The sequence below is a fragment of the Thalassophryne amazonica genome, chromosome 3, assembly GCF_902500255.1.
Source record: "Thalassophryne amazonica chromosome 3, fThaAma1.1, whole genome shotgun sequence".
Lineage (NCBI taxonomy): Eukaryota > Metazoa > Chordata > Actinopteri > Batrachoidiformes > Batrachoididae > Thalassophryne > Thalassophryne amazonica.
Genome location: NC_047105.1, coordinates 63,398,540 through 63,412,323, shown reverse-complemented (window position 1 = coordinate 63,412,323; position 13,784 = coordinate 63,398,540). Strand labels below are relative to the sequence as shown.

Sequence of the window (13,784 nt, the reverse complement as noted above, 5' to 3'; positions counted from 1 at the left end):
GACTAGAATTAATATATTTGTCAATTTCCCTCAACTATAACCATGACTTGTCAGTATATAAAAGGAAGTAATAATGTTAGGAAAGCATTCTAGAAACATTTCTAGTAACCATAACCTAAATATAATCAATATATAGCGTTACCAAAACATTATGTGTTAGCTGGGTGTATAACCAAGATGACCCTGAGCTGGCCATTAGATCACCATTCGTGACATTCCAACTCTGTCCTCCTGGTCATCTGTCTATCATTGACTTGCTGCCTCTCTCTCTCCTGTTTTGTTTCTTGTATCCAAATTTATGTGTTTTAGTCAAAAACCTAAAGAAAACAAGCTATTCAGACAACTGCGGTGCCTCGCTGCCAATTTTTCAACTTTGCTTTACATCATCACATGATGTCATTGATGTTAGAGGTCTGATACATTAGAGGAGGTGTATGCAGAGATCCATTTTGCAATATCTCATCTAGTTTCTGAAATATGATTAATATGTTTTTGACTATAACCCTTGATTTGACCTTGACCTAACCATAACTCTTGACAGGATGTATGCAAGACCTTAAATGGAAATTTCTCTTTGTGTTTTGAAACAGACAGACAAATGAGGCAGATGAGGTTAAACTTAAATAAGCCAGTGTATGCAATATAGAGCTGCAACATACTCCAGCAAAACCAGATCAGTCCAAAATAAATGGCTATAGTGTACACACAACAATTTAATAATTTGGTTCTTGTGGATACATACATAGGCCCTCAGTGTTAACATGCCTTTCAATTCCACACTAACCTGATAAAAACAGATTTTGGATTGGAGGAAAAAGTCTTTAAGTATGTTATTGGGGACAAATTAACATTTTTAACCTCTATGTAGCTAATATTACTTATGTAGTCTTTCAGTATTTGCAGTTAGCCTCCTTCCACAGTTCTGTTAGACTGCCCACAGCGATATCTTCAAGACACAAAGCACAATTTCAATTAAACTTGATAAACTCAGTGGCTCATGAGTGACCATGCACGATCATGCTTAACTCTAACCAACACAAAAACTACATTACCCATGATGCCTTAAGAAGAAAGCCGTATGTCCGTGTTAGGTTTGACGACGTTTCTCTTTTGAGTTCCTTCTTTAACTGCGGTGTTGAACTTATTTCACAAATGTCTTCAGCAGCGGCAGTAAGTTTTTCAGCTATAAACATTTAGTGTTAACTTGTTAAATCTCGTCGCTTTTCCTATTTTTTACACCTAAGTTCGGTAACGTTAGCTCTGTGCGTCAATTTTACCATTATTTTAACGTTAGCTAATTGTTCACGACGATGTCGCGCCCAATCGTGAAATTTTGACAACGGCTGCTAACTTTGATGTTACATTTGACTTCTTTAGTCGCAGAACCCGGACAAGTAGATTAGCAAGTACAGTTAGCTTAATACGTACAGAAAGGGAAAAGTCATTTAATGCTTAAACTACATACAAGAATAATTTTTTTGTAATCTTAAATGGAGACTGAAAGTAAACCCACACATTGTGGCTGAGGCCAGTGACGCTTTGACATGTTTTTCCTATTAAATGATTCAATTCTCAAAATAATCTTTTCCATGTGTTATTTTATGATTAACAAATCGGCACGGGTCGTCACGTGACGAAGCTCAGCCAATCAGAGGCATTCCGTCTCCCTTACCTGTAGCTAATGCATATTCATTGGGCAGGGGTGGTGGGCAAGTGGTTAGTGCGCTTGGTTTCAGTGTGGAAGGTTCCCGGTGTGATGCACTCATCACTCCCCCTGCTTTCGTTGCGCCTTCACTGCGCATGTGTCATTTTGGAGCGTCAGCAGAGATTCACCGATTATCACCTCGTTTCTGCTTTAAACTGTACTGTCATGTTCTATCTCAGCAACAGATATCTGAAGCTTTTGTACAACAATCATTTCCACATAAATTCAGCAGTAATTCATAATAAAAGACGGGGCACCGATCAGAATGCGACACCAGCATGCCTGAGACTGACTCTCTACACCCAAATCGATCAAAGGGAATAATGTGATTATTAGCCATCAGATGACAAAGTAAACCTCTAAATCATTCAAAAGCCAGTTTTAAGCAGAAACAAGGTGATAATCTGTTAATCGCTGCTAACGCTCCAACATAACGCATGTACAGTGAAGGCGGGGGGTGGGTGCTCAGTCTAGGAGAGTGCTGAGTCCCTGACACTGGAGTGAGGAGGTCAGCGCACCCCAGATCAAAGTACCCTGGTATTAATAAATTCAATTTAGTAAAAATTTGATCGATTTTGTTCAGGTTATCCTGGGCACACAAAAGTGTGCCACAAATTGCTTTTGATAAAAGTGTCTGCCAAATGCACAAATGTATGTATAACTTATGGTTTAGGTTGTCTGGGTAGAGCAACAAAATGTGTAGTGTGCAGTATGTGTCACATTGCAACTTGAAGTGCTGCAGCAACAGTTGGTACATGATACATCCGGGTCCAGACCTTTAGCGGCACCCTTTTCTGTAACCTTCAAATTCAATGATTTAATTCTTTAACTTTTCCTGATGCAATGAATTTTATTTGATTTGCTCATCCAGATAAATATAAGAAGTCAAGTAGCACGTTCACTGTACAACAACACACAAACTGATCATTATGTTTGGCTGCTGAGGTGGATTAAAAGTAAGATCTGACTCATTTAAATGTATTGCAATTACTGGTAAATAAGTACTCTTTCTAAACACGTTTCTTCTCAAAACATAGGTTTAAGCTTTTTCAACCAGTACTTACATTGTTGTGATGCCACATTGAAGTGCATGAGCAAGTGGCTAGTCAGTTTGATAACGTTTATACAACCCCTGGCAAAAATTATGGAATCACCGGCCTCGGAGGATGTTCATTCAGTTGTTTAATTTTGTAGAAAAAAAGCAGATCACAGACATGACACAAACTAAAGTCATTTCAAATGGCAACTTGCTGGCTTTAAGAAACACTATAAGAAATCAGGAAAAAAAAATTGTGGCAGTCAGTAATGGTTACTTTTTTAGACCAAGCAGAGGGAAAAAATATGGACTCACTCAATTCTGAGGAATAAATTATGGAATCACCCTGTAAATTTTCATCCCCAAAACTAACACCTGCATTAAATCAGATCTGTTCATTAGTCTGCATCTAAAAAGGAGTGATCACACCTTGGAGAGCTGTTGCACCAAGTGGACTGACATGAATCATGGCTCCAACATGAGAGATGTCAATTGAAACAAAGGAGAGGATTATCAAACTCTTAAAAGAGGGTAAATCATCACGCAATGTTGCAGAAGATGTTGGTTGTTCACAGTCAGCTGTGTCTAAACTCTGGACCAAATACAACATGGGAAGGTTGTTAAAGGCAAACATACTGGTAGACCAAGGAAGACATCAAAGCGTCAAGACAGAAAACTTAAAGCAATATGTCTCAAAAATCGAAATGCACAACAAAACAAATGAGAGGAACTGGAGTCAACGTCTGTGACCAAACTGTAAGAAACCGCCTAAAGGAAATGGGATTTACATACAGAAAAGCTAAATGAAAGCCATCATTAACACCTAAACAGAAAAAACAAGGTTACAATGGGCTAAGGAAAAAGCAATCGTGGACTGTGGATGACTGGATGAAAGTCATATTCAGTGATGAATCTCGAATCTGCATTGGGCAAGGTGATGATGCTGGAACTTTTGTTTGGTGCCGTTCCAATGAGATTTATAAAGATGACTGCCTGAAAAGAACATGTAAATTTCCACAGTCATTGATGATATGGGCTGCATGTCAGGTAAAGGCACTGGGGAGATGGCTGTCATTACATCATCAATAAATGCACAAGTTTCCATTGATATTTTGGACACTTTTCTTATCCCATCAATTGAAAGGATGTTTGGGGATGATGAAATCATTTTTCAAGATGATAATGCATCTTGCCATAGAGCAAAAACTGTGAAAACATTCCTTGCAAAAAGACACATAGGGTCAATGTCATGGCCTGCAAATAGTCCCAGATCTTATCCAATTAAAAGTCTTTGGTGGAAGTTGAAGAAAATGGTCCATGACAAGGCTCCAACCTGCAAAGCTGATCTGGCAACAACAGTCAGAGAAATTTGGAGCCAGACTGATGAAGAGTACTGTTTGTCACTCATTAAGTCCATGCCTCAGAGACTGCAAGCTGTTGTAAAAGCCAGAGGTGGTGCAACAAATACTAGTGATGTGTTGGAGTGTTCTTTGTTTTTCATGATTCCATAATTTTTTCCTCAGAATTGAGTGATTCCATATTTTTTTCCCTCTGCTTGGTCTAAAAAAGTAACCGTTACTGCCACAATTTTTCTTCCTGATTTCTTATAGTGTTTCTTAAAGCCAGAAAGTTGCCATTTGAAATTGCTTTAGTTTTGTATCATGTCTGTGATCTGCTTTTTTTCTACAAAATTAAACAACTGAATGAACATCCTCCGAGGCCGGTGATTCCATAATTTTTGCCAGGGGTTGTAATTCATCATTATTCACTTTAAATTGTCCCTCTCTTGGCTACAGAAGAGTATCCCAGCTTTCTAAAATAACCAGAAACTCTGTATTATAAGAAAAGACCAAACATAGGCGAGTCAGATTGCTTTATCTGGCTGCACAGTCACAGTAGCTGCAGACACTTCAGTTGCGTTTGCATGTTTGTTTTAGTTTTCAGGTTCAGATTCGAAGACACACAAGCGTGTGTTGCTAAATCCAGCCCGGGATTTCTGGAGAGATTAGGTGACACTGTTGGTGGAACAGCGGTTGGCATCGGACTGTTTTTTCTCTCAATTTATGTTCTCTTCACCAATGAGGTAAGAAATAAGAGTGGAAAACTGTTTCATTCAGATGTTTCACTTTAAAGATACCATGCAAGTTGTTAAAAATCAAAGTACTTATGTTTTGGCATGAGAGCAGAAAAACAGTTCATCCTCACTGTGCCCACTCCTGTGTTAAGGGGCGAGCTCTGCAGACTGCATCCTCTCTGGACGAAGGTCTTTCTCAGGTTGTCTCCTTGATGCCTTCCTTCGGCCTTGACCAGCAGAACAACAACCATTTAGTTCACCTGTCTACAGAGCTGCAGACCTTACAGGTAGCTCAGTATTGACATTTGTTCGTCACCAGAACTTAGCTTCTTGTGAGAGTTCATCAAGCCTGCTGTGTGTTTGAGTGTGTCTCAGTGCTGAAACCACACAGCGAGCAAAGAGAAAAATTTTTACAAACATATTTTTAAACTTTTCTTTCAAAGTCTGCTCCGCGTGCCTCTGTGAGGTCCTCGCTGTGGTTAAAACACAGCTGCAGAACCCTTGACACATAACAACAAACCTAACACCCCCCCAAAAAAAGCCCTAAAATCTCTCCCTGAGGATGACGTGTTATAAAATAAACTGAAAAACCTTCTTAATTCTCAATTAGTGTCAGGCTTTACACATAATACACAAATTCTTGATTGTTCATAGCTCAGACTGCAAACCAGGGGCGAATCCAGACAGAAAGAGGATGTTGTTGGGGGGGATGTGCCCTCTAAAAAACCCCTTGATTAAAGGTCCACTTTTGAAGACATTTTTCATACTAGTACTTAATATAATAATAATAATAATAATAATAATAACTAGGACTGCAAGCAGTCATATACGGGCCCTCGTGTCCATGCCACTGCCTCCCAAGGTACAATACATGGAGTTATAACAAGTTGATGGTTTGTCCACTAGGGGGCGCTCAGCACAAACAGAGGGGGCAGGTGTGTTCAGGGGCTGACTGTCATCAAATGTAAAGGGTCAAGTTGATCAGACAAAGCATGAAGAGTTATCATGACTTGATGTTCCATAGCGAAGGGTCAAAATGGCAGCCCCATAGCGGTCACATCCTTTGACATAGAAAAAAGCTTTTGATAACTTTTGATCAGTATAGTCTGTGGATGGTCTGAAAGAAATTTGAAGTGTATTGGACAAAATCCGAGGAGGATGTTCAGGGCGGAGCCGTCATGTCCAGCAAGTTTGAAGGCTCTATGATGAAGTATTTGGGCGTAACAGCTGTTCAAAATGAAACAGCGTGCTCCAAAATGCTCACCAAAGTTTGACGAACCATAGCAGCCACGCCTTTTGACCTACAGAAATTCTTTTGATAACTTTTGATCAGCATAGGGTCATGATGTTGACCAAATTTGAAGACAATTGGATAAAATCCCTAGGACGAGTTCGTTCAAATGTAAGTAGTGGAAATGGCCAAAAATGACCTCAAAATCAAACTTAAAATCAAAATGGCTGACTTCCTGTCAACATTTCACCATGATGGTAACAGACTTTTTTGTGCATCCTAGCATGGTAAATATGTGTACCAAATTTTGTGAGGCTACGACAAAAAAAAAAAAACTCAATGGGGAGGGTTTTTTTTTTATTTGTAGGGGGTGCTATTTGCCATTTTGCTACGAGCATGTGTGCAAACCCCAAAATATTGAATTTCAGATCCGACCGGATGACTTTGCAAAGTTTGTGAGTTTTTGAGCATGGGAAACAGACGAAATTGGGATTTGAAAAGTGTGAATAATAATAATAAACAGCTCAATTACAATAGGGTCCTCGCAGGACTTTGGCCTACTCGGGCCCTAATAATAATAATAAGATGATGATAAGGTGTGTGTGTGTGTGTGGCTCACATATCTCTCTTTGTCAGATCAGCCTCAGCTTTCGGATATGGCGTCCACATGGCACAATGATGTGCATGCTTTATTAGGAATTTTTTTGGGATTAATTTTCAAAACCTTTTTTGAAAGTAATCATCACTATAGGTACAAGGTAGAACGTTCTCATGGCAGCGTCGACATAGTCACTCTCTGCCTTAAACAGATGCTTATCTCCATTGGGGAGAGACAGAAGAAATAAATTAAAGAAATAAATAATAATACACAAACACTCTGACAGATATGCGAGCCACAGACACATGCTCTTGCTTTATTATCACAAGGCGGAACGTTCTCATACGCCAACTTCGTATGATCGTCAACAGAGCTCTCATTTTTAAGGAATACTACTTCCTACGGGCACTGCACTAGTTTAAATTTATTTACTGTGGGTAACCAATGCGTTGTTTGCTATCTGTGTATGTGTTTAGCCCCTGCATGACCCAAACTACGGTGTGGTGGTGCAGGCTGTGAAGCTGAAGAGGCAGGTGGAGATGTACCAGTGGGTGGAGTACCAGGAGAGCAAGTGAGTCTCGGTTGTCTCCATCAGAGGCCACATTTAAAGTGTTGGTCATTAGAGCGCTGGTAGACTGAGTTAAGGGTGGTACTATTAATTTCAGGGACTATCAAGAGAACGGTGAGACCAAAACTGAGACGACGTACACTTACAGTGAGTTGTTATGAATGTTCCCTGATGGTCTTTCTAAATATTGTTGCCTGTTTGAGTCGTACTAAGATCTCAGACTGAAGTTCCATGAGTTGTGACTTGAAACTTCCCTTTTTCAGACACTGAATGGAAATCAGAGGTGATCAACAGCCATCATTTCGATAAGGAAATTGGTCACCAGAACCCTAGGTAGTGTTCTTGATCTTGAACATTAGAACATTTAATAAATCAAGTTTGACTGTATGCTGCCCATTTTTAGTTTAATCTTTGGTTATGTTTAGTGCCATGGCAGTGGAGAGTGTGACCGTCGTGGCTCCTGAAGTCAGAGTTGGGCCTTTTCTTCTTTCTAAAGGTGTGTATTTTAAACTGATAGAAAAGCAGCAAACACAATATCATAACAGTTGTTATTATGAATCAGAGTTTGATTCTTTCATTTTCAGGACTAGTGGAGAAGATAAATAACTTTCAGACTTTGAGTCTGAGGGATTTTCAGGCTGATACTTTGGATCCTTTTCTTACAATTGATGATGATTATTTCTATCACACATCAAACCCGCGTAGGCCAGAGGTGAGCATCGCGTGATCCTTCCACATGTATTAACGTGTCTCCTGTATTATGTATTCCACACGGGTGGGTTCAGTCGGTTACTACTTTCTGTATGTAAATCATGAAGGTCGGGGACGTGCGTGTGAGGTTCTCCTTTGCTGGACTAAGTGGTGAAGCGTCAAACCTCGGCCCAGCCCAAACTGTGAGTGCTGCAGATCATTTTCCACTTGTTAATGAATCACTGGGGCATTTTCTACAATTCGTTCCACTTTGTCATGCAGTAGCGGAATATTTGTTTGTGTCAAAGTATCCAAAAACAAAATTGAAAACAAGAACAAGCCATTTGTCGTGCTCCTGTCAGATTGGTAGAACAGAGTAGAGGGACTTAGTGGCATTTGAGTCCTCCTCGATTTGACGTTGAAAAGGAGGGCAAAGTCGCGCCATCTGAACTCACGTGAGAGGATTGTGAGATTAAAAGCCGGCCGTACTCTATATGATGTGACACAAATTTGTGTTAGTCAGAATCATAAACACTTGACGTACTGCAGTGTGTATGGACTGTAAGTGATCAGACTGTAACGCAGCAGTTTGAGCGCATTCAAAAATCCAGCCAGTGCTGTTTTTCCCAGATTACATCACACACTTTTTGTGTTTTGATTTCACTGATTTGCATTTGGGTCTCTTTAATTTGATCTTTTATTCCTGTCCTTGCCTCAGAAATATGACACTAACCTTGTTTAATGTTGTTCTTCAGTTGTGAGGGGAAACCATGAATTTATTTATTTTTCCAAGGTCAGCGTTGTGGCCATGCAGAAAGGTGATGGTCTGGTGCCTTTTAGGACCAAGTCAGGGGACAGTCTGGAGATCCTGTACCTGGAGGAACTCACCGCACAGGTTGGTGTGGATTTGTGGAAAAGAAGCAGTATGTAACGGTGTCCTGTAAACACGTGGCGGTGGTGTTTCTGGTTGATAGAGTTGTGTTGCTGCCTGCAGGAGGTATTTGAGCGGGAGCACCAGTACAACAGTATGAAGACGTGGGGACTGAGGGCTGCAGGCTGGGCACTGATGTTCCTCAGTATTCAGCTGACCACGCGCATCATCTACACTTTAGGTAAACATTCTTTGTCACTGTACAAACACATTATCAGTCTCTGCAGTTTTTATTTGTGTATTATTATTATTATCATCATCATGTTTTTGCAGTGGATTGGGTTCCTGTTCTCAGAGAGCTTGTTTCCATGGGGCTGAAACTTTTCGCTTTGTGCATCTCCTGCTCGCTGTCCCTTGTCACCATTGCAGCAGGTTGGCTTTTTTACCGGCCGTTGGTAGCGATGGGTCTGGGAGCGCTGGCCATGCTTCCGGTGCTCATATCACGCTCGCAACTTCCAAACAAAAAGAACCAGTGACCAGTCACCTGAAGATCCTTTAATTGTTTGATCTGCTCCTCTGTTTTATTCTTTCTGAACTCCATTTTTGTCTGAGTGTTCATACGGCTTAGCCACCCATCAGAGGTATGCAAGTAGGTACGGCTGGTTTTTCCACTGTTGTTTACTGTACAGGGGATGTAGATAATACACTATTATAGTAAGATCTGTTCCCTAATAAGTACAATTACAGGTTTACTCTGAAGCCACAACATCTCATCCAGGTGAACACGAATCCTGGGAGTTGGATGTTAATATGAACTGCTCATGTTTGTAGTATTCAGCGGGAGGGAGGGGCTAACTAGTTGATTTACCTAAGCAGGGTGTGATGGTAGGTATTTAAATCCTTAACTGGTGGATTTGCATCCCTTAACTTTATTCAGCATATGCAAATATTACAACACAATTTGCAGTTTTTATCTCTGCCAAGGAGGGAGGGGTATGGGCCAAGTAGGAACCAGGAACCTTTGGAGTGAGTCTGACTGAGAGTGCTGAACCAGGATTTTTTTTTTTAAACACTTAAACATTGTGAGATAGGGTGAGCTAGCTTCACTTAAGTAATTTAGAGGTGTTCACTCTAGCAGAAATAAATGTTTGTATTTTTGCAGAATATCTTACACTCAGTATAAGTGAGTAAGCTGACTCATGTCCTACAATGTTAAAAGGGGGGGGGGGGTCCTTCATTTTTTTAAGATTTATGTTTATGGGACCTGTTTTTGTATGTAACAGAAAATAAGATAACTTGGCAGTTTCTTCCATACAGCCAGCTGTCAGTGTTAGTATCCACCTGCTGCACTATTGGTTTGAATGAATTTGTACATTTATCATCCATGAATACATTTTTGTACAAAATTTCATTGCATATGTTGCTGTTCACATTTCCACGTCTTCGGGACTGCCTTGAATGTTGCATGGTGTTCTATAGTTGATTATTTAAAGTTGATGTGAAATTACTGTTTTGATGGGGGGGTTTTTGTCTGTTCTTGTCCTGTGTCACTACAGCTGTGGTTTTTGTGTGACATACATCATCTTGTTTTAGATTTTATAGCCACACAAAGGATGGTTTTTATTTCAAAACTACTCAGCAGGATTTGGCTCACAAATTGAAACAGAGGATTTGAGTGGTTCTTAATCACCGACTCTTCCTACATGTTAAGGTTTACTGAGTAATGAACCTTTTGAGGCCTCAGATACAAACCAACTTGTAACATAAGCATGTGCGGTTGTGTTGCCTATGTACATCAGTTATAAATCTGTTTTAACAAGTAACTTACAGTGGACATTTTCAGATAGATTGTGGAAATTTTTCAGGGTGCCTTTTTTTTTTTTTTTTACTAATCTGACTTGTGCTATATATTGATGTTATTGCAACAGTCAGGTGGTGAGATCATCTGAAGTGACAACTTTTGCAGTTGTGATGGTCAGTTTTACCAAATTGTTTCAGCTTGATGAAACGACTTTGGCTAACACCAGCAAGCAGGGAGAATCTTCAGTCATTGTACTGTCTTGGATGTTTAAAAATAAAGCACTTTGTATGTGGAATTTTTTTTTTTTTTTCCTCATCTCATTTTCCCAGTCCCGGTGTAGAATTGTATGGACATTAAGGACAAGGCATTGTGCAGTACCTGAAATATCTTTAGTACTTGAAATATTGCCCTAGTGGTCTGAAATTGAAGGACTGGATTTGCAAGTGGAGGTGAAAATGCAAAGGCTATCAGATAGGTTGCCTTCACTGTCTGTCCCTCCATGTTGATCCAGCAATTAATGAGTCAACAAAGTGACACAAGTTATAAAGATTCTTACAAAGAAATTTATTACACAAAGTTTACATTTGTGTTTTTTAGTTTCCAGTCTTCCCTTATGGTGAAGCGTGCACACACATTTTGAGTTCAAGTGTGCACGTGTTGAAATGAGACTACAGGTCACAGTGTATTGATACTTCGTCTCAGTAGGCTGTGGAAACATTCTTCAAATCAGCAGGCGGGGCTTAAGCACTTAACTCTTTAGCAGGTATGACAGCAGGTCCCCTGGCCAAATATGTAGATAAAAAGATTTCTTTATGCCAAACTTAATCATGTTTAAAAATACAAAAAAAAATGTTTTTCCATGACCTCAAAATTGAATACTGACAGTACTTGACTACATTTGCTTAAGAAAAATAAAATAAAAGCATTACACAAGTAAAAAACTGGCGCAAACAGTTGTGAGTGTGTTTGGGGCTAAGTTTGAGACCACTGCTGTGGCGCGCAGTTGATCGTCTTAGTCATCACGTGACCACGCAGTCACCGGCCCTGGCTTCTTCCCATTAAAGATTAAAGTCGTGTTTACCTGGATTTTTTCGATGTAGGACGCGGGGATGTAGCCGGTTTCTCCGGAGCTGCAGCGGGAGCCCAGCCACCAGTGTTTGTTGCTCCTCTCCAGGATTATGAAGCTTTCTCCGGCCGAGAAGTGCAGCGAGTTGGGCTCGGCGGATCGGAAGGCGTACAGAGAGCGATACATGCTGCTTTAACGAGCCTTTAACCCACTCAGACCACTACAACCTGCCTCCGAGTGCACGGACGTGTTCGTGGTGAAGGTGTTTTAAAGCGGTTATGAAAGCATGACCACGACCAGAATCTACAGCTGATCATCTGACCTGCTGCACCCGCTAACCGCCGCAAGGGGCGCCGTGGAGCGCACAACATGCCGTCCAGGACGCTCAATCAAACCCGGATAGATAGATAGATAGATAGATAGATAGATAGATAAACTTTATTGATCTCACAGAGGAGAAATTCACATGTTACGTCAGCTCTTAAGACAACACACAAAGTGGGTGCAAGTAGAGGAAAATGTTCATCGAACAGCATGTGCAAGGATAAACAATAATAATACTTTTGACAATCAACTAAGATGACAACCAACTAAGTATTTCTTTCAATTATCGCTTCACATATTATGAAATTCAATTCAATTCAAATTATTTCATTTTATATAGCGCCAAATCACAACAAAGTTGCCTCAAGGTACTTCACACAAGTAAGGCTTAACCTTACCAACCCCAGACTAGAGTAAGCACATAGGTGGGAGTGGTAAGGAAAAACTCCCTCTGATCATACTGAGAAGAAACCTCAAGCAGACCAGAGTCAGAGGGGTGACCCACTGCTTAGGCCATTCTAACAGTTACAAGGTTTTTGCAAAGTTTTACACAGCAGATGAAATAGAAAACAGTAATTCAAGACATCTTCTGCATCAAATTCAGGCATGGCATCCTGTGCTCAGTCCAGTATCCCGCCACTACCGCACACTACCCTCCGCACCTTGGAAAGAGAGCAAAAGGGCAGAATCAGTCGCCCAGAAAAACCACTGCTAAGGTATAATTCATCAGCATTAAATCGACAGGAAAGCAGAGAAAATACTAAGGTGATCGCCAGCCGCTTGCCATAAGCTTCACTAACAGACCCAGGATTTAGATAAAATTGAGGCAGAGACCATTAGTAATGGAACAGTATGGAATGGAATTCATTTAAAACTAGTCACTTTTAGTACTGTATAAAACTGTAGCCACAGATTTTGTTAATACTGCAAAAACACAGGAAGTGCCCAGCAGTAAAAATCAAACATTTTGTGTGACTTTATTAAAACTGGATTATTTTGGGTCACTAGCCCATGATGCATGCATTGAATGTTCCTGGTCACTGTCTTTGTGGAGTCCTGCAATCTCAGGCACGCGTTAAGTCCCCAAGCTGTTTGAGTCCCAGTCCAAGTCACGAAGAGTTGAGTCCCCATTATAGTTACATTAATATGAGCGTAGTACCGTGCAGCAGCACGAAGCTCGCTCTTATGGTAGACGAAGGTACAAACTGGAAATGGCACAAAACAATCTGCCCATAGGGGAAAAAACACAAACCGGACAACATTGTTGTAAAAAGCCACAAACCGATGGTAGATGAAGTCACAAACTGGAAATGGCACAAAAAACTATGCCCATGGTAGATGAAGCCACAAACCACGCAACGTTGTCGTAAAAAGCCACAAAACAGTGGTAGGTTCTGCAACAATTCAATTTGAAATTATTGTTTGATGATATATACACAGATAGTGATTAATGTCAGTGAAATTGAACCTATAATGTGTGAAATACCAAGTGTTCCAATACTTTTGGAGAGCACTGTGTCCTAACCTTATGATGAGTGCAAAATGAGCTGTTTTGTTTAAGAATGTTTAATTTTCACTGTTGCTGCACTTTGTGTGAAATCATACTCATATCGTATATCATATGATACAATAATGCAATATGATATTTGGCTATATTGTACAGCCCTACTGGCTGAAAGGTTTTAGCCATGCTCATGCTCCACTGAAGCATTTACTCAAAAAAGTCTGAAGGACCTAAATGACATGGTGAGATGCTGAAGAGCTTCGCTCGTCATGTCTGCGACATATACATATTGTAGCTATCAAGATCTTATGCCGAA

At 40.3% G+C, this 13,784-nt stretch overlaps 1 protein-coding gene across 2 annotated transcripts; it reads left to right on the top strand.

Moving 5' to 3' along the window:
- The first annotated feature begins 1,034 nt into the window (after positions 1 to 1,034).
- On the top strand, positions 1,035 to 9,843 carry LOC117506863 (transmembrane protein 43). Of its 2 annotated transcripts, XM_034166528.1 has the most exons (12): positions 1,035 to 1,170; positions 4,679 to 4,824; positions 4,968 to 5,102; positions 7,121 to 7,215; positions 7,310 to 7,359; positions 7,476 to 7,545; positions 7,638 to 7,708; positions 7,797 to 7,924; positions 8,031 to 8,105; positions 8,696 to 8,797; positions 8,897 to 9,014; positions 9,107 to 9,842. In XM_034166528.1, the coding sequence occupies exons 3-12, from the start codon at positions 5,028 to 5,030 to the stop codon at positions 9,307 to 9,309; spliced, it is 987 nt and encodes a 328-aa protein (XP_034022419.1). In that variant the 5' UTR covers positions 1,035 to 1,170; positions 4,679 to 4,824; positions 4,968 to 5,027; the 3' UTR covers positions 9,310 to 9,842. The 2 variants fall into 2 exon arrangements, with proteins under 2 accessions (XP_034022419.1, XP_034022418.1); XM_034166527.1 differs by lacking the exons at positions 1,035 to 1,170; positions 4,679 to 4,824 and having other exon boundaries at positions 4,831 to 5,102; positions 9,107 to 9,843.
- The last annotated feature ends 3,941 nt before the right edge of the window (positions 9,844 to 13,784 follow it).

What these genes read in the sequence shown, in the direction of transcription:
- LOC117506863 (XM_034166527.1), top strand. Translation starts at nt 4,908, where the DNA reads ATGTTTTGGCATGAGAGCAGAAAAACAGTTCATCCTCACTGTGCCCAC. An exon ending in GCCTTTTCTTCTTTCTAAAG is followed by an intron (nt 7,709 to 7,796) that starts GTGTGTATTTTA and finishes TTTCATTTTCAG; the next exon opens with GACTAGTGGAGAAGATAAAT. An exon ending in CAAACCCGCGTAGGCCAGAG is followed by an intron (nt 7,925 to 8,030) that starts GTGAGCATCGCG and finishes TAAATCATGAAG; the next exon opens with GTCGGGGACGTGCGTGTGAG.